Source organism: Globicephala melas, chromosome 7 (assembly GCF_963455315.2).
Source record: "Globicephala melas chromosome 7, mGloMel1.2, whole genome shotgun sequence".
NCBI lineage: Eukaryota > Metazoa > Chordata > Mammalia > Artiodactyla > Delphinidae > Globicephala > Globicephala melas.
Genome location: NC_083320.1, coordinates 61974178 through 61999359, shown reverse-complemented (window position 1 = coordinate 61999359; position 25182 = coordinate 61974178). Strand labels below are relative to the sequence as shown.

The following is a 25182-nucleotide window of genomic DNA, read 5'->3' as shown; positions in this document are numbered from 1 at the left end:
ACTGCATCCCATCAGGTGTCACATGATTTTAATTTGTTTCATTACTGGTGATTAACTTTGATCACTTGATTATGAGGGTGTCTGTTAGACTTCTTCACTGTCAAGTTACCCTTAGTAACTTTCCTCTCTTTTTTCCCTCCTTTGTAATTAATATGTAATTTGTGGGGAGATACTTTGAGATGCTGCAATATCCTGTTCTCCATCAACTTTCAGTTTATTCATTTATTTACTTATATCAGTTTGGAGTTATGGATTCCTATTTTATTTTATGGGTTATAATTTCATGCTCATTAATCATTTTGCTGCTCAAATTGTTCTAGATTTGACCAGTGGGAGTCCCTTCAAGCTGGTTTCTGTGTTCTTTGGATTTCTCCCCACCATTCTTTGAGCATTTTCAATTATTTTCTGGGCCAAGAAGATAGCCCAGGTTCATCTTGTGTTTGGTATTAGCCATTTCTCCAAAGAGTCCTGGTTCCTTTTAGTAAAGAATCTTATTTAGAAACTACAGTCCATGTGCTCATTCTAATGAGCTCATTCACAGACCCTCTTAGTGGGCAAAAATGTGTGTGTATGGGGGGCGGATAAAGGGAGGGGAGAGAGAGTTATTAAAAACTATGACTGTGAGTTCAACCTGATAATCCCAGTTCTAATCCAACACCATAGGATTTATTCTTCTTTTCCTTCTTTTCATAATTGTAACTCTCTCCTCCCATAGTGAGAAACCTGGCCCCTATAATCCTTAATATGTATTAATTTTTGATTAATTCCCTTGTATGTAACCAATTTCTTGTAACTTTCCCCCACACGAATGCCTTCCTGTGCTGGGCCATTGGGTCTTGACACCCTGTCCTAGGCCACTGTGCCACCTTCCACGTTCAGGAAGGAAAGAGAGTGCAGGAGTGGTGTTTTTTTTGTTTTTTTTTTTGCTGTACGCGGGCCTCTCACTGTTGTGGCCTCTCCCGTTACGGAGCACAGGCTCCGGACGCGCAGGCCCAGCGGCCACGGCTCACGGGCCCAGCTGCTTTGCAGCATGTGGGATCTTCCCGGACCGGGGCACGAACCCGCGTCCCCTGCATCGGCAGGCAGACTCTCAACCACTGCGCCACCAGGGAAGCCCAGGAGTGGTTTTTAATTTTTTGAAATGGCTAATGTCATTGGGAGTCCACTTTGATGAGTAAGGTGAGTGATCAACCTGGATAATAATATATTGGCTTAAAATATAAAGTATAATATAAAAAATAAGAGTTATATTTATAAAATAGGTAATACAGTGAGTTTTCTTAAGTGGGCCCTAAATTACATTTAAAGTAAATGTTAGAAAAGGAGTGTTAAAAATCTCTTGAACTTTATTGGCAAAAATATGTAACTTTTCATGGTAAGCTGGACCACAGTACTTGATTTTATAGATGTTTGTGATTATCTCCACTAAATGGGTCGGAGTGGATGTGTGAATAATCTAAAAATTACCATCAACATTCCATTCTTCTAAATTCTATATTCTATATCCTTTAATCATTTCAGATTAATAGCAGAATTCTTTTATGTTTCCCATAGAAATTACTACATAGAGTCTCAGTTTAATAAAATTCTTTTGTAGTATATAGATATAATAAATGGTCACTAAAAGAAACTGCTATAGTATACTCCATCCATTATGGTTTTTTTTTTCCATCCATTATGTTTTTAATGTTCTTTGTATCATGGGCTATGATAAATCCCTTTTTGAATTTAGTTCAAGTAAAAAGTTTGTCTCTCCCAATGAGTTAATGTATAACTTACCTTTTAACCTTTTTCTTCTTCCTCTCCCTCCTCTCTTGTTTTGAATTACTATATGAACCTTACCTTGCTGGGGGTAGAATTTTATGCTTATTAGTATTTCTAGCATCTTTAAATGTAGGGAAGCCTATCTCCTGTCTTTATTAGTTTACTTTTATTTTCTTATACTTACGTTATAGTCATTTTTTTTCTTTTTCAACTAGCCTCAAATTAAAATGCTCTTTGGAAGTAGATAAGGCATAATTAATAAATAGAATAAAGTGAACTAATCCAAAGGAATATTTATGCTTAGATTTGGAATATAGTTTTATCTTTATCTTGTATTTGAGACTCTTTCATATTCTTTTACTTCAAACAAAATAAACCAAACTTGGAATATTTCCTGGTAGAAACTGGAAAACTTCCTGGCTTTTTGCTATTTCTCTTTTAGGAAGAGACCTGTTCTTAAGGTAACAGTAAATCTGACTATTCTTTTTAAAAATAATTAATTAATAAATTAATTTTTGCTGCATCGGGTCTTAGTTTCGGCACATGGGATCTTTTGTTGCGGTGTGTGGGCTTCTCTAGTTGTGGCATGTGGGTTCCAGAACACGCGGGCTCAGTTGCCCCACAGCATGTGGGATCTTAGTTGCCCAACCAGGGATCGAACCCGCGTCCCCGGCACTGGAAGGCAGATTCTTAACCACTGGACCACCAGGGAAGTCCCCTAAACCTGACTATTCTTATCTTTTAGATTCTGTTCATAGCTTAACATAGTAGTTTCTTCTAGCAATGAGTTTGCTGTTATTTGTACCTGGGGTTAAATTGTGGATTCCTAGCTAAAACTCTTGTTGCTCTTACTATGAACTGACATATATTTAGGAAATTGTGTTGTTGGACATCCAAATTTTCTATCTACTTTAATTATTATTTCACATTTTAAAGTAAATCGTGGCTTTTATTTTTACCTATTTAAGCCCAGTGATTTTCAAACTATTTTAAAGCAGCAGAATCCTTTTAAGGACAATAAAATTTTACCTGAAATTTAATACATAGTACAGAAAATTGGTTGTTCTTAACTGTGTACAGGGGGCCTTTCGTACATTATATACTCCTGAAAGATAGTAGGTATGTCTTAAGCACGTCTGGTACTTATCACTTTATTTCTGTTTAATCTAGACGACAAAAGGCCAGAGAGAGGCAGCAGAAGTTGCTTGCAGAATTTGCTTCACGACAGAAAAGCTTCATGGAAACGGCAATGGATGTTGGTAAGTCAAAATTTATTAGTTTAGAACTCTCATACTTACAGTTACAATTACCTTAGGGATTATCTAGTCCAATCACCCACCAGTTTTTAACATTACAGACATGATTTCTCGTCTTTATTTAAACAATAGAGTGATGGAAGATCAGACCTTTATTATAGACAGTCCATTCTGTTGTTGAGTAGCTACAGTTGTTAGAAAGTTCTTCCTGATGGTAGTAATACAGTATTCTCCTGCTGCTTTCTTCTGTTAAACTGTCCTTTAGATTTGTGAGGTTCATCAATGTGAATTTACTTATTCTGATTTTTTCCTGTGAAATTATTCTAAGATCCTTAAAATAGTTTTCAGATACTTTCAGTGTCTCTTCCTGCTGCCCACCCCTTCACTATTTCTTAAAATCAGATGCACTTCTCACTTCCATTAGGATTAGCATTAGCATTTGTACAATGAGAGAGGATGCCATTTTCCTGTGTGATGGTAGATTGCTATGAGTAATCTTTTACAAACGTAGGAGAAATAGATTAAATCTCAATTAATCTCAGGCTTCAGTTAACCAGGATACTCCCTTCCCTGACTATTACTTGCATTTCATTGATTTCTCTCTCTCTCTCTTTTAACTTTTAGACAAAAATGCTGAAAGAAAATACACTGAAGTTGTACCTTTAGTTAAAATATATACACATATGTGCATTCAGACATGCAAATACAGTCTCATGCACATAAGCACATGTAACTAGAGTTATATACATATATTAACTAATGTTCAATATATAGCTAATGTTCACAAGAGGTGTGAAGAGGAGGGTCAGTCCAGATTTAGCATAATGTGTTCTAAACCATCAACAGTAGAGTTTATGTTCAGGACATAACTTTGATGTAAAGTATACTAAATTCTGCTTATTGGATTAACTTGCTATCAGTTGACTTTTTTTTTTTAACATCTTTATTGGAGTATAATTGCTTTACAATGGTGTGTTAGTATCTGCTTTATAACAAAGTGAATCAGTTATACATATACATATGTTCCCATATCTCTTCCCTCTTGCGTCTCCCTCCCTCCCACCCTCCCTATCCCACCCCTCTAGGTGGTCACAAAGCACCGAGCTGATCTCCCTGTGTTATGCGGCTGCTTCCCACTAGCTATCTATTTTACATTTGGTTCAGTTGACTTTCTGATAAGAAATATGACGATTTAGTTCATTGACACTGTTTTCACTTTTTCCATTGTGTTTTCTTTTCCTTCTTTCCAAAAATTAATAATTATATATATTTTTTGGTTTTTACAGATTAAAGATAATTGTAATAAGTGTTACAATTAAGTGTTCTATTAAGTGTTCTATCTATAGCCAGTTTTTTCATATCTCTTCATATAAAATGAACTAATAACCACCCTTAGTTTTCATTTTTCTTTTCCTTATCTCTACCTTCTGCATTTTATTAGTTACTTCTTTTCTTTTAAATTAAGGTTGCCAACATTTTGTTTTGCAGTTGCAGTCAAGTCTTCCATCCAAAGGTTTATTCTATATGTTGAAAAACAGTTAAGATAACTGTTTGAATGTTGTTGAATACAGGGCTAAAAAATAACCTAGTATTCATTTACTTTTTTTTTTTTTTGAGTCCACTGGCCTGACTCCTAGCGCACTTTAAGGAGATTGTATTTAGTATATAGCCTCTTTTCTCACAGTCTTGCAATTGCTAAAACCATACCATCCTTTATTCATTTCTGTTTGGGCCATTACTTTGTTACATTGTCTTTTGTTTCTCCTGAAGTTTCCAACTGCCTTTTTTTCAAACTAATATGCCTTTATGATATCCCTATTATTCTGCCCACTCAATCATACTGTCCTTTGCATGGAATTCTATTCCAGTCTGGTCCATTTTCTCTGTAGGCATGCTCTGCAGCCATTACCTTAGGATTTTCCTCTTATCATGTTGATCTGGGATTTCCTGCATCTTATGTCTTTCTGGGAGTCTTGTTTATTGGAGTGCAGCCTCAAGTGTATTCCCAATAATGCTTGTGCTGGAAGCTAAACTTTCTGATTCTTTATATTTCCAGATGGAACTCTGGTTTGCTCTCATGCTTGATTGTTAATTTGGATGAACATAAAATTCCTCATTGATACACATTTTCTGTTACAACTGTTAAAGCAATACTCCCTTGTCTTTTGCCATTTATTTGATAAGAAGTATGGTGGTAGTTTGATTCTTATTCATTTGTGGGTGAGCATTTTTTTCCCTTTCCTGTGACACTTTTATAATTGTTTGATCTTTAGAGATCTGAAGTTTTATGATATGTATCTAGGTGGATCTTTTTTCATTCTCCTTAGTACTTAATGGACCTTTTCGGTCTGAAGATTCATGTATCAGAAGCTCTGAGAAAAATTTTTCCTATGATTTTCTTGATAACTGGTATAGCCATCTTCCAAGATGACCCTCAATGATCCATACCTCTTAGTATTTATGCCCTGTGTAGTCTTCTCTGACATTGTGCCAGAATTGGTAGACATGATCACTGGGATATGGCAGAAGTGATGGTATGTCATTTCTGAGATTAGGTTATGAAAGATACTATGGCTTCTCTCTTGACGGCTTTTCTTTCTCTTGGATTGCTCATTCTGGGGAAAGCCAACTGCCATGTGGTGAGCAGCCCTATGGAAAGGCCTGTGTGGTTAGGGACTGAGGCCTCTGGCCAACAGTCATGTGAGTGAACTTGGATGTGAAACTGCCAGCCCCATTCAAGTTTTCAGATGAATACTGCCCAGCTGTTAGTTTGATAGCGATCTCATGAGAGATGCTGAGCCAGAACCATCAGCTAAGCTGCTCCCAGGTTCCTGACCCTCAGAAACTGTGTGAGATAATAAATGTTGTTTTAAGCCACTGAATTTTGTGGTAATTTGTGAAACAGCAATAGAAAACTATTATAATACTTTTCTCCTTATATTTTCTTTATTCTCTTTTGGTGGGACTCTCACTACTTGGATATTGGATCTCTTGGATTGATCTTTTAAGCTTTTATGTCTTTTTTTTAATACATCTTTATTGGAGTATAATTGCTTTGCAATGTTGTGTTAGTTTCTGCTGTACAGCAAAGTGAATCAGCTATATGCGTACATATATCCCCATATTCCCTCCCTCTTGCATCTCCCTCCCACCCTCCCTATCCCACCCTTCTAAGTGGACACAAAGCCCTGAGCTGATCTCCCTGTGCTATGTGGCTGCCTCCCACTAGCTATCTATTTTACATTGGGTAGTATATATATGTCAATGCTACTTTCTCACTACGTGCCAACCTCCCCTTCCCCCCTCCCCGTGTTCTCAAGTCCATTCTCAACATCTGCATCTTTATTCCTGCCCTACCACTAGGTTCATCAGTTATGTCTTTTTATATCATGTATTCTTTTTGCTTTACATGCTTAGAGGTTTCTTCTCTTCAATATCTTGGTCTTACTTTGTAGAATTTTTTCTCAAATCTTTCTGAATGTCTCTCTTTCTCAATTATCCTTTATCCTTCTGAATTACTTAGAAATTTAAGTTGGTCTTTCATGTTGTTAGTTTTCCTCATTTGCCTGATAGTCCTTGACTCTCCTGGAAAGGTGGTCTGGGTAGTTAATTTGGGTTTACCCTGCTGAGGTCTAAGGTTTGATTCTAGTAATTCTCTTTAGCGTGAGTAGGGATGAGGCGTGTCGACTGTCAGACTTAGATTTTGGTGGGAGGACTGCAGACTACTCTGTTTGGGCCCCCAGATGTTAACACTCAGTTAGAAACCCCAGTGCTCTCCAAGTGACTTGTTCAGTTCCTCTGGAGAAAGATAGTCTTTTTTCCTCTGTGAGGTAAATGTCAAATTATCTGAGTGCTCTGTCAGTCAAAGTTGGGGAGGGAATTGGGGTGCTGAGTAGTGAAGTTCTGTATATAGACTTTTGATTAATTACTCTGTTTTCAGAGTCACTTAATACTTATGACTCCTATCCTCTGCCTCACTGACTGATTCTGAGCCCAGAGTTGACATTCTTCTAACGGAGAGATCAATTCTTCCTTTCTGTAACTTTCTCGTAATACATAAGTGGTTGCAGCTTTTATGAATTTCTTTCATTGTCAGCATGTCTCCATCTCCTCCAATCTTTTGGAAATTTTATTGACATTTCTTATTTGTTGGTTGGTAAAACTCTCTTCCACAACTCCATCCTTTTTCTATATTCTTGGGGAAATATTTCTTTATGTATTTCTCTACTTTTATTTCAGTGGTTTTTTAGAAGGAATGGAGACAAAAGCCTGTGCTCAGTCTGCAATCTTGATTAGATACTTACTTATATTTGTTATTATAATATATAAAGTTAAAATTTCTGTTATTAAAAAAGCATTAAATTTTTATTATAGAAACTTAGAAAACACATATAATCAAAAATAAGAAAATAATATTATATTTTTACTATCAGATTATACTATCAGATTTCCTAACCTAGGCTGTATCCTTACAAATCTTTTTCTGAGTATATATGTATATAAATGCTTTTTTTTTTTTAACCAAAATGAGTTAATTTCACACATGCTGTTTATTCTTATGAAAAATTTCAAACATACAGAAAAGCTAAAGGAATAGTAGTATAAATTCCCATGTACCACTATAATCCTCCCCTAGTTAACATTTTTCTTTATTTGTTCTTTCCCTCTCTTTCTGTCTGTCTCTACTAAATGAAGTAAGTTATAGACATCATGACACTTTACTCCTAAATACTTCAACATACGTGTCCTAGGATTGAGAATATTCTCCTACTCAAGCACAATATACATCATATGTAAGAAAATTACTTTTTCTTTCAAAGTAAATAGCTTCAAATACCAACCTGGATATTATGTTAAACAATGAAATCATTGAATTAAGTTTAAAAAATTTTAAATTGTTTACAGATCGTTTTGTCCTTCGGTAATTCTACTAAGGGTATATAGTCAAAAGCTCTGTGTTCTGAAGTCACTTCAGAGCAGTCTTTTTGGGGGAGGTAGTGTAACCAGTTTGATGTACAGTTCGGTTTGTTTGTTTGTTGGCAACCTTAGGAACTAAGAAAAAAAGCTTAGTTAATACTGCTTTTAGAAATCGTTTTTATCTGTTGCCGCCCACTCCCAAGTGAGATAGAACAAAAACAGTTTTCTAAGGAATTGATTAAGCAAAGTATCCAGATGAGGTTAGGTAGTATTGTCTTGAATAGGAGAATTGCCACCGCATTCCCTGAGGAGACTGGAGGGAAGAGGGAAAGAGTGGATGGAGATAGAGGTGAGTTCCATTAGGGGCAGGGGAAGTGGGAAGTTCAGGTGATCACTCAGTTGCTTCAGTTTTCAGGGCTAAGTAAAACGTGAGTTCTGCTGAGTGAAAAGAATGCCACTTGAGGTTTGGAATAGTTGCTAATGAGAGTGGGAGATGTTGCTCACCCAGGCTAAGTATAAAATTTGATAAGCAATGCTTAGGAACCAGTTATGTTCACAATCATATATTTGAATGGCAGTAGTGTGCAAAGTTATTGACTCACTGTCCTAAATCTTACTACTTTTTGGAAGGTTTGATCTTTTTTGGTAGTAGCCAGGGCACAGGAACAACAATTGAGGGATCAGGCAGACCATGATTGCTAGCAAACAGAGGCAGTTCCCAGAAGCCATCAGGATAATGGGCTCCGCTCTCTCCTAGTCCCGGTTCTTGCATGCTGCAGTGGTGACAGGTGAGGTAATAATAGATTCATGAGCGTTTGGTTTATTTATGTTGGTTATGGCCATGCCAGTGGGATTCTGGACCATTCAGATTTGCATATTCCTTTTATTTATAACTCACTCCCTTCCCAAAGAGATCTGTTTGACCCCTAGAACCTGTTTGAGATCCCATTTTCATACATCGCTAAAGATAAAAATTACAGAGTCATATGTCTCACTGCCTCTGATTACTCTGCTCATTTACATCTGATATTATGTATTATAATATTATTAACACATAAAGCAGGGCCCACACCTGAGGTACTATTTAGCAATAATACAGACACAATTTAATCTCAGTCCAGTCCTCTGCTTTATTTGTCAGATACCTTTTGTCTTCTGCATTATTTCCCATCTGTGTTGTAAATGTAAGCATTCTGTAGTTGCTTCTTTCTTATTTTGCCTTTATCTTTGTGTTTGAGGGATGTTCTCCCAAGATTTCTAGTCTAGTAACATAACATGTAGAGTATTTTGAATTTATAATATACAGTACTTTACAAGTCCTCTAATCAAATATTTTACATCATTAGGTAAAAATTTAAGGACAAACGCTTTTCTCTCTGAATGCAACAGATTTCTACTCTGTGATTAGTACTCTTACTTATATGTTGATAATGCCTTTTTGTAGTTATCAAATTTTCTATATGAAAAGACTCCCTCTGCAATTCCTTCTGTCTTTGTCTCCTGATTACTATACCCCATTATTTGTTTTTACTAGCCATCTAGGTATAGAAGTCAGGATGTTAGACCTTGATTCATTAAGGCTTATCAGATAGATATGACTGAAATCCAGCATAATTGTTTCAAGTGAGAGTTTAGATGCTTAATATAGAGCAAATTTATTTTGGAAATTATTTTCTTATCTTAAATATACTACATTTAATCGTAGAAGTTATATGGTACAGAAAAACATAAAGAAGGATGAATTTTATCCCTAATCCCACCATCCAAAAGACACATACATTACAGATGATACTGCGTAGTACAATTTGGTTTCATGTCTTCTTGCTCAACATTTTAGCATAAACATATCCCTATATTATTATTAAAACTCCTGGTAACTATGATTTTTAAAGGCTTTACTTCGTTGGAGAGGTAGCAGGTAGTGGTTATCATCATGGACTCTGGAGCCTTACTGCCAAGTTCATATTGCAGCCACTCCATTGCCTGGAGTAGTTTACTGAACTTCTCTCTACATTGGTTTCCACATAGTTAAAAAGGGATTATTATACTGCCTACCTCATAGGGTTGTTGTGAAGATTGAATGTATTAGTACATTTAAAACACTTAAAACAGAGTGCTTGGCACATAATAAGTGTTTATAAGCATTGGGTATTACTATTATTACTTTTATTCTATAATTTACTTAATCATCCCATCATAATTGGACTTTAGTTTTACAGTTTTTTAAATTATTATGAACATTGTATATACAAAACCTTGTCTGTATTTTGGGTCTGGGTCTAAAAGTATGAATTTTGGGGGATGATGATGATATATATTTTTGTATGTTAACTGTGTAACCAAAACTATGCTAAACACATTCTGTATATTGACTTATTTGTCCTGATAGACCCATGAGATAGATGGTAGTATTCCAGATAAAGATGCCTAAATTTAGGTTAAGAAATTTGTCTGAGATTATACAGTAGTAAATGGTGGAGTATGGGCTGTTAATCAACAAGCTCTTTACTATTTCTTCGTATTTGAAGCAAATTGAGCAGAGTTAAGTCCCTCCCCTCCCCTACTCCCCCAAGTTGGTAGCCTGGAGATAGAAAGGGACAGTTATGAGGATAGTTGCAAAATAAGAATTAATAGACTGATGATTGATTGATTGAGGTACAAGGTACAAGATAGAAGGGATATTCAATGTGTTTGGAAAGTTTTATTTATTTATTTTTAAACCAGAATGAAAAGAATACTTCTTTTCCAGTAGCTGAAACAAAAATCCTTGGTGTGTCTCTATTAGTCTAGCCTAGTTATAAGGTCAGCCCCACTCCAGTCATATGAATCAAAAGTGGGGGTGATGGTATGATTCTCTAAGCAAAAACTGAGTCCTGCTGTTAGCAGATGGGACAGTAGATACTAGGTAGATAGAAATAGTAGCTGTCCACAGTACCCATCCTTTAAGATTTCATTTGGAAAGTGGGGTAGTCCAAGCAGGAGCTGGCATAGATCAGGATTTGGTTGACCTCTTATTGTTGTTAGTTGTGGAGGGAGCTGTTTATTTTGCTATTTAATAGTATAGTTTAATTTGAGGTTTATCCTTTTATTTTTTAATAATTTACATAAGAAAGGGGGTTGGGGATATATATATATATATATAGACATAAAAATAGTTACATCCCAGTGTCCCCTTCTTAGGTAAATGATAACATACTATGTATAATTCTTCTACCTTGCTTTTTTCACTTAACATTATATCCTGGAGAACCCATCATGCAGTGTATAGAGATGTTCTTTATTCTTTTTTCTACCTGTATAGTAGATTCCTCACAATACCACCCCCCCATAGTTTATTCAAATGGTCTTCTATTATTGGACATTTGGGTAATTTCCAGTCTTTTGTTATACAAGTTGTATTGCAATGAATATCTTTGTGCATGTATCTTTTTGTATTTTGATAATGTATCTGTAAGATAGATTTCTAGATGTGGGATTGCTGGGTCAAAGGGTAAACACGTGTAATTTTGCTAGATATTGCCAAATTACCCTTACGGGGTTGTACCATTTTGCATTCCCATCAACAATGTGTCATAGTATCAATTTCCCTATGTATTTGTCATTAGAATATGTTGTCAAACTTTTGTATTTTTGCTAATCTGGTAGGTGAAAAGAAGTGGTATCTGGTCTAATTTTAGTGAGCATTTCTCTTATTATGGAAAAGGATGCTGTTTATATCTTTAACTGCTTCTTATTCCCTGACACATCTTTTTGCTGCTTTAGGGTTTGATTCTATCATAAATTAGCCTCTTTTATATTCTTACATTTGCTTGGAATCAGGCACAGCTGTAGACTTGCTCTGTTTTAGGTAGGACCTATCTACTTGTGACATTGGAATGCATATAGTGCATTAGTCCTATGTATTTATGGCTGTTGCATCTGTTATTATTTTATAAATTATGTAAATTTTGCTGTGTTAACTTGTGAAATTCTTATTCTCTCAACTAAATAGAAACTAATTGAATTTCTTTTCACTTAAATTAGAAAGCAGATCTCATGGATAGAATACTTTTTATGTTGGTTGCTCTGATTGTAAATTTGTTCATTTTTGAGGGATGGTGCTGCATCTGTCATTCAAGTCAGTCATCTGTGATGTGGTATATTTCAAAAAAAAAATACAGCCCATAAATGTATGTTATGTTTTGGTTATTTGTTCCATAAATAAGACCCACTGATACCAATCCAAGACATTAAAAAAAATATGCTTAACATATCATACAAAACTGTATGAAAGCAAAGCTTATCATCTCTTCCTACCTTCCCGTTTAAATCTCACCCCTCCAGGATAAACCATTATAAACAGGCTTTCTTGTTTCACATGAATACATTTTGTTTCTATTTGTTTTTCCTGAAATAAAATTTTACTGTATATAATACTGTACAGTTTGCTTCCTTTTTTTTTTTTTTCTTTTGGCCTGCCCAGTGCGGCATGTGGGATCTTAGTTCTCCGACCAGAGATTGAACCCGTGCCCCCTGCATTGGAAGCACGGAGCCTTAACCACTGGACTGCCAGGGAAGTCCCATGCTTCCTTTTTTAAAAAAATTGAAATATAATTAGTGTACAATATTATGTTAGTTTCAGGTGTACTACATAGTAATTTGATAGTTGCATAAATTATGAAATGATCATTTTAAGTCTAGTAACCATCTGCCCCCATACAAAGTTACTGCAGTATTATTGACCAGATTCCTTATGCTATATATAACATCCCACTGCCTTATTTATTTTATAACTGAAGGTTTGTGCCTCTTAATCCCCTTCAGCTATTTTACCTCCCACTCCCCACTCCCCTTCCCTCTGGCAACTACCCATTTGTTCTTTGTATCTATGATTCTGTTTCATTTTGTTTTGTTTTTTACATTCCACTTATGAGGTCATACAGTTATTTGTCTTTCTCTGACTTACTTCACTTTAACACAGTACCTTCTAGATCCATCCATGTTGTTGCATATGTCAAGATTTCATTTTTTTATGGCTGAATATTATTCTGTGTGTGTGTGTGTGTATGTGTGTGTGTGTGTATGTATACTTCTTTATCCATTTCATCTGTCAGTGGACACTTAGGTTGCTTCTGTATCTTGGCTGTTATAAATGCTGCTATGAACATTGGGGTACAGCTTCCTTTCTAAAACACTTAACAATGTATCATGAATATCCCTGCAAATTAGTATCTGTAGATCTCTTTTTATCCCAGATATCATTATGCACACATGTGCTTGCATATGTATGCAATGTTATATACACGGGATTAATATAAATATTTTTAATCCATATTACTTTTTTCTCCTTCCATGACCCATGCTTACAGCTTGCTTGGTGTATTCTTGTGCTTTTCTCTGTATTTATATAATCATATACAAACATACTACAATTATATGTTCATATCAGGTTTCCCCTCCTTCTCCCCTCTCCCCCTTTCTTTCTTCCTTGATTTTGATCATTGTTTGCTTTACCAAATGGGATCACTTTTTGCTGCTCTCTACCTCAGTAATACCTCCAGGTGTTCTCTAGTAGTTCTGATTCAGTAGTACTCAACTTTGCACATTAGAATCATTGTATCCCCCTTAAAATAATATCTGTGCCTGGGATCCACTATAGACTAGTTAAAGAAGAGTCTCTGGGAGTGGGGCTCAGGCATAGGAACCTTTTGAAATTTCCCAGCTGATTCTTAATGTGCAGCCAGAGTTGAGAACCACTGCTCTAATTTGTTTCTTTTCCTTCCGTTTCTTTATTTGAGGGGAGGGAGGGAAAGCTCATAATAGCCCATAATGAAGTACTTTACTCAGCTACCTCTCTATTATTGGATATTCACTTTGTTTTCAGTTTGTTTTTGATTTTGCTATAACTAACAGTGCTGTGGTAAACAGTCAACATAAGTTTCTGAAATTGGTATTTCACTTTATATATCTACTCTTTGGTAGCCACTAGATGGAGATAAGTGTTTATATAGTTTTAATACTATTAACTAATAATTTTAAAGAACCAGTTACAGTGATGTAAATCTGACATTAACTCAGGTTTTTTTCCATGTATTGTCAATTAAAGATACAAAAAGTTCGGGCTTCCCTGGTGGCGCAGTGGTTGGGAGTCCGCCTGCCGGTGCGGGGGACGCGGGTTCGTGCCCCGGTCTGGGGGGATCCCGCATGCCGCGGAGCGGCTGGGCCCGTGGGCCATGGCCGCTGAGCCTGCGTGTCCGGAGCCTGTGCTCCGCAGCGGGAGAGGCCACGGCAGTGAGAGGCCCGCGTACCGCAAAAAAAAAAAAAAAGATACAAAAAGTTCTTTCTCCTGAAATTTTTTCGTTTAGGAATGAAACATTTTCCTATAAAGCTAAACTTAGTTTTACCATGTGATACAGCCATCATGTTCTGAGGTATTTACCCAACTGGTATAAAAACTTATGTCTACACAGAAATCTGCGTATGAATGTTTATAGCATCTTTATTCATAATTGCTCAAAACTGGAAATAGTGAAGAAGTCCTTCAATAGATGAAGGGATAAACTGGTACATCCATACTATAGAATACTGTTCAACAATAAAAGGGAATGCTGTATCAAGCTGTGCAAAGATGTAGGTGAATCGTAAATGTGTATGCTTACTGAAAGAAGCCTGTCTGAAAAGGCTACATACTGTATGTTTCCAGTTACATGACGTTTTGGAAAAGGCAAGACTATAGAGCCAGTAAACAAATCAGTGGTTGCCAGGGTTTGGGAGTGGTAATGGGCTAAGTAGGTGAAGCATAGGGGATTTTGTAGAGCAGTGAAATTATCCTGTATGATACTATAAAGTTAGGTACATAACACTATGCTTTTGTCAAGACCCATAGGACTTTGTAACAGAGTGAATCTTAAGTATGCAAATTAAAAAGTCATTTAGGAGGTTGGAGGTCTCAGGATGGAATACAGAATGTATCAAGAGAATCTAACTGTATATTACAAATGTATGAAACAACTTCATTGAAGGGGATGGGAAAAAGGAGCTTAACTTGGAAATGAGTGGAATTGCTTAAGACTGAAGGCAAAAGGAACTGCACATAAGCGTTGTACTGTAGTTGATAAAGTTTCTGCCATGGCGAATGGGTTAACTGTTCTGAAACCACTGTACATGTATACTGAAATTGAGCACTTACATACAGGCATACCTCATTTTATTGTGCTTTGCTTTATTGCACTTTGTAGATACTGTGTTTTTTACAGATTGAAAGTTTGTGGCAACCCTGCGTTGAGCAAGTCTATTGGTGCCATTTTTCCAACAGCATTTGCTTACTCCGTGTCTCTATGTCACATTTTGGTAATCCTCACAATATTTCAGACTTTTTCACTATTATGATATTTGTTATGGTGATCTGTGATCAGTGATCTTTGATGTTACTATTGTAATTGTTTTGGGGTGCCACGAATTCACCCATATAAGATGGTGATCTGAATCAGTAAATGTTTTGTGTGTTCTGACTGCTCCACTGACTAGCTATCCCCCTCTCTTCCTTTCCTTGAGCCTCCCTATTCCCTGAGGCGCAACAATGTTGAAATTAGGCCGATTAATAATCCTACAGTGGACTCTAAGTGTTCAAGTGAAAGGATGAACTGCACGTCTCTCATTTATAATCAAAAGCTAGAAATGATTAAGCTTAGTGAGGAAGGCATGTCGAAAGCCTAGATAAGCCTCTTGTGCCAAACAGTTAGCCAGGTTGTGAATGCAGAGGAAAAGTTCTTGAAGGAAATTAAAAGCGCTACTGCAGGGCTTCCCTGGTGGCGCAGTGGTTGAGAGTCCGCCTGCCGATGCAGGGGACACAGGTTCGTGCCCCGGTCCGGGAAGATCCCACATGCCGCGGAGCGGCTGGGCCCGTGAGCCATGGCCGCTGGGCCTGCACGTCCGGAGCCTGTGCTCCGCAACAGGAGAGGCCACAACAGTGAGAGGCCCGCGTACCGCAAAAAAAAAAAAAAAAAAGTGCTACTGCAGTGAACACACGAATGATAAGAAAGCAAAACTGCCTTATTGCTGATATGGAGAAAGTTTCAGTGGTCTGGATATAAGATTAAACCAGCCAAAGCCTGAGCCAGAGCAAGGCCTTAAGTCTTTTTAATTCTGTGAAAGCTGAGAGAGGTGAAGAAGCTGCAGAAGAAAAGTTTGAAGCTAGCAGAGGTTGTTCATGAGGTTTAAGGAAAGAAGCCATCTCTGTAACACAGAAGTGCAGGGTGAAGCAGCAAGTGCTGATGTAGAAGCTGCAACAAATTAATCAGAGGATCTAGCTAAAATGATTAATGAAGGTGGCTACACTAAATGACAGAGTCTCAATGTAGGTGAAATAGCCTCATATTGGAAGAAGATGCCATCCAGGATTTTCGTAGCTAGAGAGAACTCAATGCCTAGCTTCATAGCTTCAAAGGGCAAGCTGACTCTTCTGTTAGAGGCTGATGCAGCTGGTGACTTTAAGTTGAAGCCGATGCTCATTTACCATTCCAAAAATCCTAGGGCCCTTAAGAGTCATTCTAAATGTAATCTATAGGTGGAACAACAAAGTCTGAATGACAGCACATCTGTTGACAACATGGCTTACTGACTATTTTAAGTCCATTGTTGAGACCTACTGCTCAGAAAAAAAAGATTCCTTTCAAAATATCACTGCTCACTGGCAATGCACCTGGTCACCCAAGAGCTCTGATGAAGATGAATGAGATTATATTGTTTTTCAAGCCTGCAGTATCCATTCTGCAGCCCATGGATCAAGGAGTAATTTCGACTTTCAAGTCTTATTATTTAAGAAATACGTTTCTTTTTTTCTTTTTAAAGCAGTGTCTTTTTAAAAAAATATATATTTTATTTATTTATTTGGTTGTGCCGGGTCTTAGTTGCAGCAGGCAGGCTCCTTAGTTGCGGCTCGCCAGCTTTTTTAGTTGTGGCATGTGTGCTCCTTAATTGTGGCACGCATGTTCCCTGATCAGGGATCGAACCCAGGCCCCCTGCATTGGGAGCACGGAGTCTTAACTGCTGTGCAACCAGGGAAGTCCCAAGAAATACATTTCACAAAGCTATAGGTGCCATAGATAGTGATTCCTCTGATGGAGCTGGGCAAAGTAAATTGAAAACTTCTGTGAAGGATTCAGATGCCATTTAGAACATTCATGATTCATGGGAAGAGGTCAAATATCAACATACATAGGAGTTTGGAATAGGTTCATTCCAACCCTCATGGATGACTTTGAGGGGTTCAAGACTACAGTGGAGGAAGTAACTACAATGTGGTGGAAATAGCAAGAGAACTAGAATTAGAAGTGGAGTCTGAGGATGTGACTGAATTGCTGCAATCTCACGATAAAACTTTAACAGATGAGGAGTTGCTTCTTACGAATGAGCAAAGAAGGTGCTTTCTTTATGTGGAATCTACTCCTGGTGAAGATGCTGTGAAGATTGTTGAAATGGCAAGAAAGGATTTAGAATATTACATACACTTAGTTGATAAAGCAGTGGTAGTGTTTGAGAGGATTGACTCCAATTATGAAAGAAGTTCTACTCTGGGTAAAATACTATCAAACAGTATTGCGTGCTACAGAGAAATCATTCATGAAAGGATGAGTCAGTCAATATGACAGACTTCACTGGTGTCTTATTTTAAGAAACTGCCACAGCCACCCCAGCCTGTAGCAGCCACCACCCTGCTCAGTCATCAGCTGTCAGTCTTGAGACAAGGCCCTCCGCCAGCAAAAAGATTAGACTTGCTGAAGGCTCATATGATGGTTAGCATTTTTTACCAATAAAGTATTTTTTAATTAAGGTGTGTACGTTGTTTTTTTAGACATAATGCTATTGCACACTTCATAGACTACAATATAGTATAAACATAACTTTTATATGTACCAGGAAACCAAAAAAATTCATGTGACTCACTTTATTGCCATACTTGCTATATTGTCATGGTCTGGACCCGAGCCCACAATATCTCTGAGGTATGCCTGTATATAGATGGCAGATGATTGGAACTTGATTTCTCACTGTTGGAGTGGGAGGTTACAGCTAAGCAAGGGAAGACGCTGGAATGTCCATGTTTTAATGGATTAGAGTTGGAGACATCAGTATGAACTCACATTTAGGTTAATATAGATACAGGTGAAATTACATATGTATAAATATTTATGGGTACATGCATATACACAAGTTAGTATGCAGACATAGTTTTCCTTCCTGTGTCAGTGGAGAGGGCCTAGAAGTAAAGATACTCCAGTAGAAACAAGCACACCCAGTGCCCCAGATCTTGGTTTCTAATACAGTTCTCCAAAAATATATGAAAAATTAAAAGAAAAAGGAAGCCGATCTCCTTGGAGAAATGGTTACTTCTAGAACTGGGGCAGGGAGTATGCAAGATGAGCCTGGAGCATCTCATAGCTCTAGGAAGTTAGGAAGTACTACACACACACACACACACACACACACACACGTAAGTTAGGAAGTACCACACACACACACACACACACACACACACACACACACACACACACACACACACACACACACACACACACACACACACACACACACACACACACACTGGTGGGTGGGAGGTGGGGCAGTATGTCAGAGGGACTCAGAAGCCGACTGAAAGTACTTCCAAAGGCCAAGTTGGACTAATTTGAACAAGAAAATAAAGTAGTATTGGATTATAACCCTAAGTATAAAACGAATACCTATGAGTTCATACTACCATAAGTAAAGGATTGAATAAATAAACGAATGAGGGAGAATAGACAAATTTCCCATGCTGAAGAATTCCAAATAATTTATGTAGATTTTCACCCTCAAGGAGGTGGAACATAACTCCCTACTCTTTTTTAAAAATATATATATATTTATTTATTTATTTAGGCTGCTCTGGGTCTTAGTTGTGGCACGCGAGACCTTCACTGCAGCATGCCAGCTCTTACTTGCGGCATGCGGACTTCTTAGTTGTGGCATTGGACTCTTAGTTGCCGTATGCATGCGGGATCTAGTTCCCTGACCAGGGATCGAACCCAGGCCCCCTGCATTGGGAGCATGGAGTCTTACCCACTGGACCACCAGTAAAGTCCCTAAGTCTGTACTATTTAAGTGTGGGCTGTGCTTAGCGACTTCCTTCTCAAAAGTACAGTGTGGAAAAGGGGAAAAAGTAACTTTACAGGAGAGAAAGTTGGCAAATACTGCCTAAAGCAGATGATCAAGGTCAATATCAACAGTAATAAATCATGCTGATATTATGCACCCTTGATAGGATGTTAATGAGAATGGTACCTTACCTCAGTGGTCCTCCTCCCTCAAAACCATAACCTCAGACAAACCTTGAGAAAAACATCAGGCAAATTACAATTGAGGAATGTTATACAAAATACCTGACCAGTATTCCTCAAAACTGTCAAGGTCATCAAAAACAAGGGAAGTCTGAGAAACCGTCAGAGCTAAGAGTAGCCTAAGGAGACATGATAACTAAATGTAATACGGTATCCCGGATGGGATCCTGGAAAAGAAGAATGATACTAGGTAGAAACTAACAAAATCTGAAGAAAATATGGACTTTAATCTATCAATATTATATCAATAAAAATTGCTCAATAATATATCAATATTAGTTCACTGTGATAGTCATATCACGCTAATATAAGATTTAAGGGGAAACTGGGTGTGAGGCATATGAGAACTCTGTAGTAGCTTCAAAACTTTTCTGCAAATCTAAAATTATTTTAAAATGGTATTATTTTTAAAAAGGGAATGAGAAGTTCCTCTCTGTACCAAGTAAAAAAAAGAAGAGGAAAGCAAGAATGTCAGTAATAAAAATGACGATCAGTTCAGGACAGCACTGTACATCTTTACCAGAATTAATGATATTGCACAGCAGGAGTTTTGCAATAGTGGCAGTTGTCACAGGCTTCCTAGTAGAAAACAGTAAACTCTAGTAGTGTGCTTAGTTTATAAATAGTAACTCACCTGGTAGGTTACTAGCAAATACTCAGTTGTAGTTAAAAATTAAAGTGTATTGTGTGTTCTTAAAACCAAGCATCAATTTATGCAATAAAGAAACTTCTCTGTGCCTACCACTGGGCTGCAGACCACACTTTGCCCTGTGGTACTTGTGTATGGCAGTTGACTATTCCTCAGGGAGGCATAATGTTTTCAAACAAAAATATATTTCCCATGATTCTGAGGGCACTAAATATATCCCTACATCATTTTCCCATTCTTTTCTCTATTCATCCACAGAACTCCATAAACACAAAAACAAAACATGTGCCAAGAACGATCTGATAGTTGGTTAGTTGGGACTGGCCTGAGCTGGTGGGACAACTTGGCTGTGTTCCAGGTGGGCTCTCTCCTTCTCCAGCAGGCTACCCCAGACTTACTCTCACGTAAGTGGTATGGTCGAGAGGGAGAGGGAGAGAGATGTTGGGGGAGAGATTTTGAGGGAGAGCTATTGAAAGAGAATATACAAGACCACTTTAGGCCTAGTCTTGGAAAGGCATGTTATTTCTGCCACAATTCTCTTTGTCTAAAGCAAATCAAGGCAGCCCATATACAAAGATTGGGGAATAAATTCTACCTCTTGGGAGAAGTTGCAGTTACCTTGCAAAGATCTTAGATACAGGGAGGAGTGGAGAATTGGGGCCATTTTGCAGTCATTCTAACAGAGTGATTGTAAGTAGAACTTGGCGAATTGAAATAACATTCAGAAGAATCACCTACTTAATTCAGATAGATTCTTGTCTGTTCATGTTAAACCAAACAGATGAGGTAACTATCACTTCATTAATTTTTTTGCCTTTATTGTAATAATATTAATCACGGTAATTTAAAACAGGCACTTTTGTTTCAAAAGGGAAAGTGTCAATTTTACACCGAAACACATTTAAAATTTTAATTGTATTGGAAGTCAAAGTAGAATTTTAAGAATTGAAAGGGTTATTAGTAGCAAGAATGCTTTCATGATTAGAATGGCCTCTGGTAGCACTTACATTTATCACCTTTGACTGTTACTCTCTCAGTTTTGCATCTGCCTCCATTTAGTTTACCTAGAGAAAATCATTGTAATCTCTTCATTGTGTCAATTTGTAGGACACATCCTTTTAGATTTTATTTTGTGTGGAAAATATGTGCAGATGTTGATGTGTACATGTAGTTGGCAGAATTAAGTATCTTTATTTTAATACTTATTACAGAATATACCCAGTTATGCTGTTCATTTAGTTGGGCTTAAAACCTTTTTATTGAAATATAGCATATACATAGAAATGCTCATTTATCATGAGTATAGAGCTATTACACATATAAGTGTGCATGTGTCATGAGTATAGAGCTCTTTGAGCTTTTAAAAACTGAATATCACTGTGTAACCAGCCTCCAGATTGAGAAACAGAATATTACCAGCATCCCACAATCCCTCTTCTTGTTCTCTGTCACTGTCTCTTCCAAGAGTAGCCAGTATCCTTACTCCTAATCCTATACATTAGTTTTGCCTGTTTTTGTTCTTTATGTAGCCATTTATATCTAATATGCATTCTTTTGAGCCTGACTTCTTCAGAATAGGGTGCTCTTGATATTTTTTCATGTCTTTATAGGTGAGAAACAGTAATTACATTTGGTCATAGGTCCTTTATTTATTTATTTTTATTTATTTATTTATTTATTTATTTATTTATTTATTTATTTATTTATGGCTGTGTTGGGTCTTCGTTTCTGTGCGAGGGCTTTCTCTAGTTGCGGCAAGCGGGGGCCACTCTTCATCGTGGTGCACAGGCCTCTCACTATCGCAGCCTCTCTTTTTGCGGAGCACAGGCTCCAGACGCGCAGGCTCAGTAGTTGTGGCTCACGGGCCTAGTTGCTCTGCGGCATGTGGGATCTTCCCAGACTAGGGCTCGAACCTGTGTCCCCTGCATTGGCAGGCAGATTCTCAACCACTGTGCCAACAGGGAAGCCCCGGTCATAGGTCCTTTTAAAATCTTAACTAAAATTTTGAAATTGGGTACTGGAATGATAGAATCAATCATAAATTACCAATAATATATTTTAATTCATTGTAGGATTAATGAGTTCTATAAAGCAGTAATTTTCCTCTTTTAAGAAGTAAACTATAATCTTTTTAGTTTCTTGAAGGAAAAAAGGGACATTAGTGTCTGTAATTATTAAAGTTAGAATTAAAAATACTGTGTGTGTAGAAGATTGTAAAGCCTTACTTTTAAAAACTCTAGAAAAGGTAAGTTAGCAGTCTCTTTGATAACGCATTTTGGTATTAGGATTTCCTTGAAGTTTTCAAGTTAATTGTACCGAGATATAAAAGAAGGAAAAATATCTTTGTGTGTCAGATAGAGTTAATGAAATTCTAGTTCTTTGGCACTTAACGTGAGACGGAATTATTTCATGTCACTTTAATCAGGTATTTCTGTATTTGAACTTGAGAGCAATCAGATACATCCCCTCTTTGAAACTTGAGATCAGTCAGACACATCCCCTCTTTTCTGTACTAAAAATTTTCCCCTAAAAAACAAAGTAATCACATGTCAAATCTTAATGGCCCCTGGTACTTCGTTTGAAATCTTCTTTTCATTTTGACCCATTAATCTTGTTTTCATAGACGTTGAGCTTTCTGGTTTTGATTCTGTTCAAATATTGTTGAATGTTTTTTCTCTGGTTTTTTCATTGGCTTCTTTTTTAATTTCCATTAATTTGGAGCATTATCCAAAGTTTTGTTTTAGGTTTCTTCCCCTTTTCCTCTCAGTCTTAATAAATATCAGATATATGTTTATCTGCATGAATTCTTATTAAAACATATCCTAACTTGATATCTTTCTTTTTCGATTTCTGTCATTTTTTAACATATTTATTTAGATATGCTTCCATCTTTTAAACATGTCATAAATCATTTCTGCTTCCCTGATCTTCCTAGTCCCCTCTACTCCGACTCCTTTCTTTGCCACTATGGATGTCACTGATCTTCATGAATTTAAGAATTTTTATCTGGAAATGATTATTGACTCAATATTTTATTTCTTGCTGTTAATGACATATCATCAAAAGATTACTGTTATTTTCTATAATAGTTCTCCTTTATTAATATATATGGTCATATATAAATGTTTTCCCTACATAAATAAATATATATTGATAATTATTATCACTAAGATATAATCATAATAACTACAATTAAAAGAAAGGAGAAATAGTTCGTTCCTCTTTTATCTCCTAATAAATATTGCCATTTCTTTCCAAGAGCTGCCATGTTATTATAAATTTCCCCTCTGAGGTGCCTCAAAGAAAATTAAAGCAAATGATCTCCCCCTTACTTCCTTAAATTATAGTATGAAAAAAGAATTTTTTGGATACAAATATCTTTGCGTCTGTGTTTTAAGATTTAATTTTATGTGTGAATGATACAACATCAGAAGTGTATTTAACCATATATTATTTAAAGTCTTTCATTATATCAATTCTTTGCATTTTTTGTCTTTTCCTGAGTATTTTAGCAAGATAATTTCCCCATAGTTTTATTACTGTATACATTTGTTGATATTGAAGTTCAAAATTATTTTAGCTTGATTTTTTTTTCCATAATTTCATCGAAGAGAGATTTTTCTTTTCACGAATTAAGAGCTGCAACTTTTTCCCCTCAGATTCTCCAGAGAGTGATATTCCTATGGAGATCACCACAGCAGAACCACAAGTTTCTGAGGCAGTGTATGATTGTGTTATTTGTGGACAGAGTGGCCCCTCCTCTGAAGACAGACCTACAGGATTGGTTGTACTGTTACAAGCATCCTCAGGTAAAATCAAAGTAATTTTTTAGTGGGACCATTTTAGAGATGAAGTATTTACAGTAAATTAATAAGTATCTCTGTTAACTAAAAGCTATATTTTTGTTTACATAATAATTATAGATCTATAGCAAGGATCTATTTAGATCTGTTTAGCAGACATTCTTAATCTGGTTTTATCTCACTTTTCCTGGACATGAGTGTTGGAAGAAGCCTTTAAGAGAATATGTTACACAATCTTTTTCTTTAAAGTGTGATGCAATATAACCAATGCCAGGTGGCCAAAAACTGAGTTCAGCTTTCTTGGCAATTTAATTGATCTAAAATCTAGAAGCATTTTAAGCTCATAAATGTTGTCAATTTAAATATTTTAATTATATAAGGCATATTCAGGTAGCTTTGCCCTTATTTCTTGAGCTTAGAAGCATTCGTTCTTTTTTGTGTGTGTGGTACACGGGCCTCTCACTGTTGCGGCCTCTCCCGTTGCGGAGCACAGGCTCCGGACGTGCAGGCTCAGCGGCCATGGCTCACTGGCCCAGCCGTTCCGCGTCATGTGGGATCTTCCCGGACCGGGGCACGAACCTGTGTCCCCTGCATCGGCAGGCGGACTCTCAACTACTGCACCACCAGGGAAGCCCGAAGCGTTCGTTCTTGAAACAGCCTGCAGATTGATATGTTTGCCAATCTATGGTTAGAACAATTAAAAAAAAAATTGAAGGATTTGTCTGAATGCTCTCTATCCTCTGCCATATCGAAGTATTTTGAGGTAGTGATAACTGTGACACTCCAGTCCTAATGGATGTAATCCTTTTTCCACAGGAGTATGTGTGGAGCAAAGAGAAATAAAAGACTTACATATTTCTCCAGAGCATTTTTTTCTAGGGTGTTTACTCTTTGAATTAATAAAGTGGAAAGAGTTAGATATAAGACATTCCTCTGAATTCTAATACAGGTATTGCTTGACATAATCTGGCCACGTTTGTTCCTTTCTTTTAAATATAGAGATAATACTGACTTCAGAGGATTGTTGTGTTGGTTAAGTAATGTAATATAGGCAAAAGGATCTAATATGGTGCCTGGCAGATTAGTTTCTCGTCTTACTACTCTCCTTGTTTAAACATGAAATTGATCTGGGAAACCCTCACTGAACAGGACATTGCAGTAGAGCTGTCAAGACCAGAAATGCCTACTAAAAAGGAAATGTGTGGGAGTACTGGCTAATTTTGCAGCTACTTATCTTTTCTACTATTGTAAGGAAATCAGTTTATTAGATTATTGCCACTTGACTTTCTATAACTTCTTCACCAAATACTGTATAATCATCAACTTAATGTTTTATTCATTCATTCATTCATTTCGCATATATTTATTGAGCACCACTGTTATAATAAACAAAACAAAACAATATGCCTGCCCTAATGAAGCTTATGTTATTGTTTTAG

General features: G+C 36.8%; 1 protein-coding gene across 1 annotated transcript in view; it reads left to right on the top strand.

Annotated features, from left to right (window-relative positions):
- Positions 1-25182, top strand: part of UBR3 (ubiquitin protein ligase E3 component n-recognin 3) — a 230774-nt gene that overhangs the window by 121748 nt on the left and 83844 nt on the right. Inside the window, exons 24-25 of the mRNA XM_060302279.1 lie at positions 2935-3023; positions 23600-23749. Of these exons, the coding sequence (XP_060158262.1) occupies positions 2935-3023; positions 23600-23749 (239 nt within the window). The remainder of the gene's footprint in view (positions 1-2934; positions 3024-23599; positions 23750-25182) is intronic.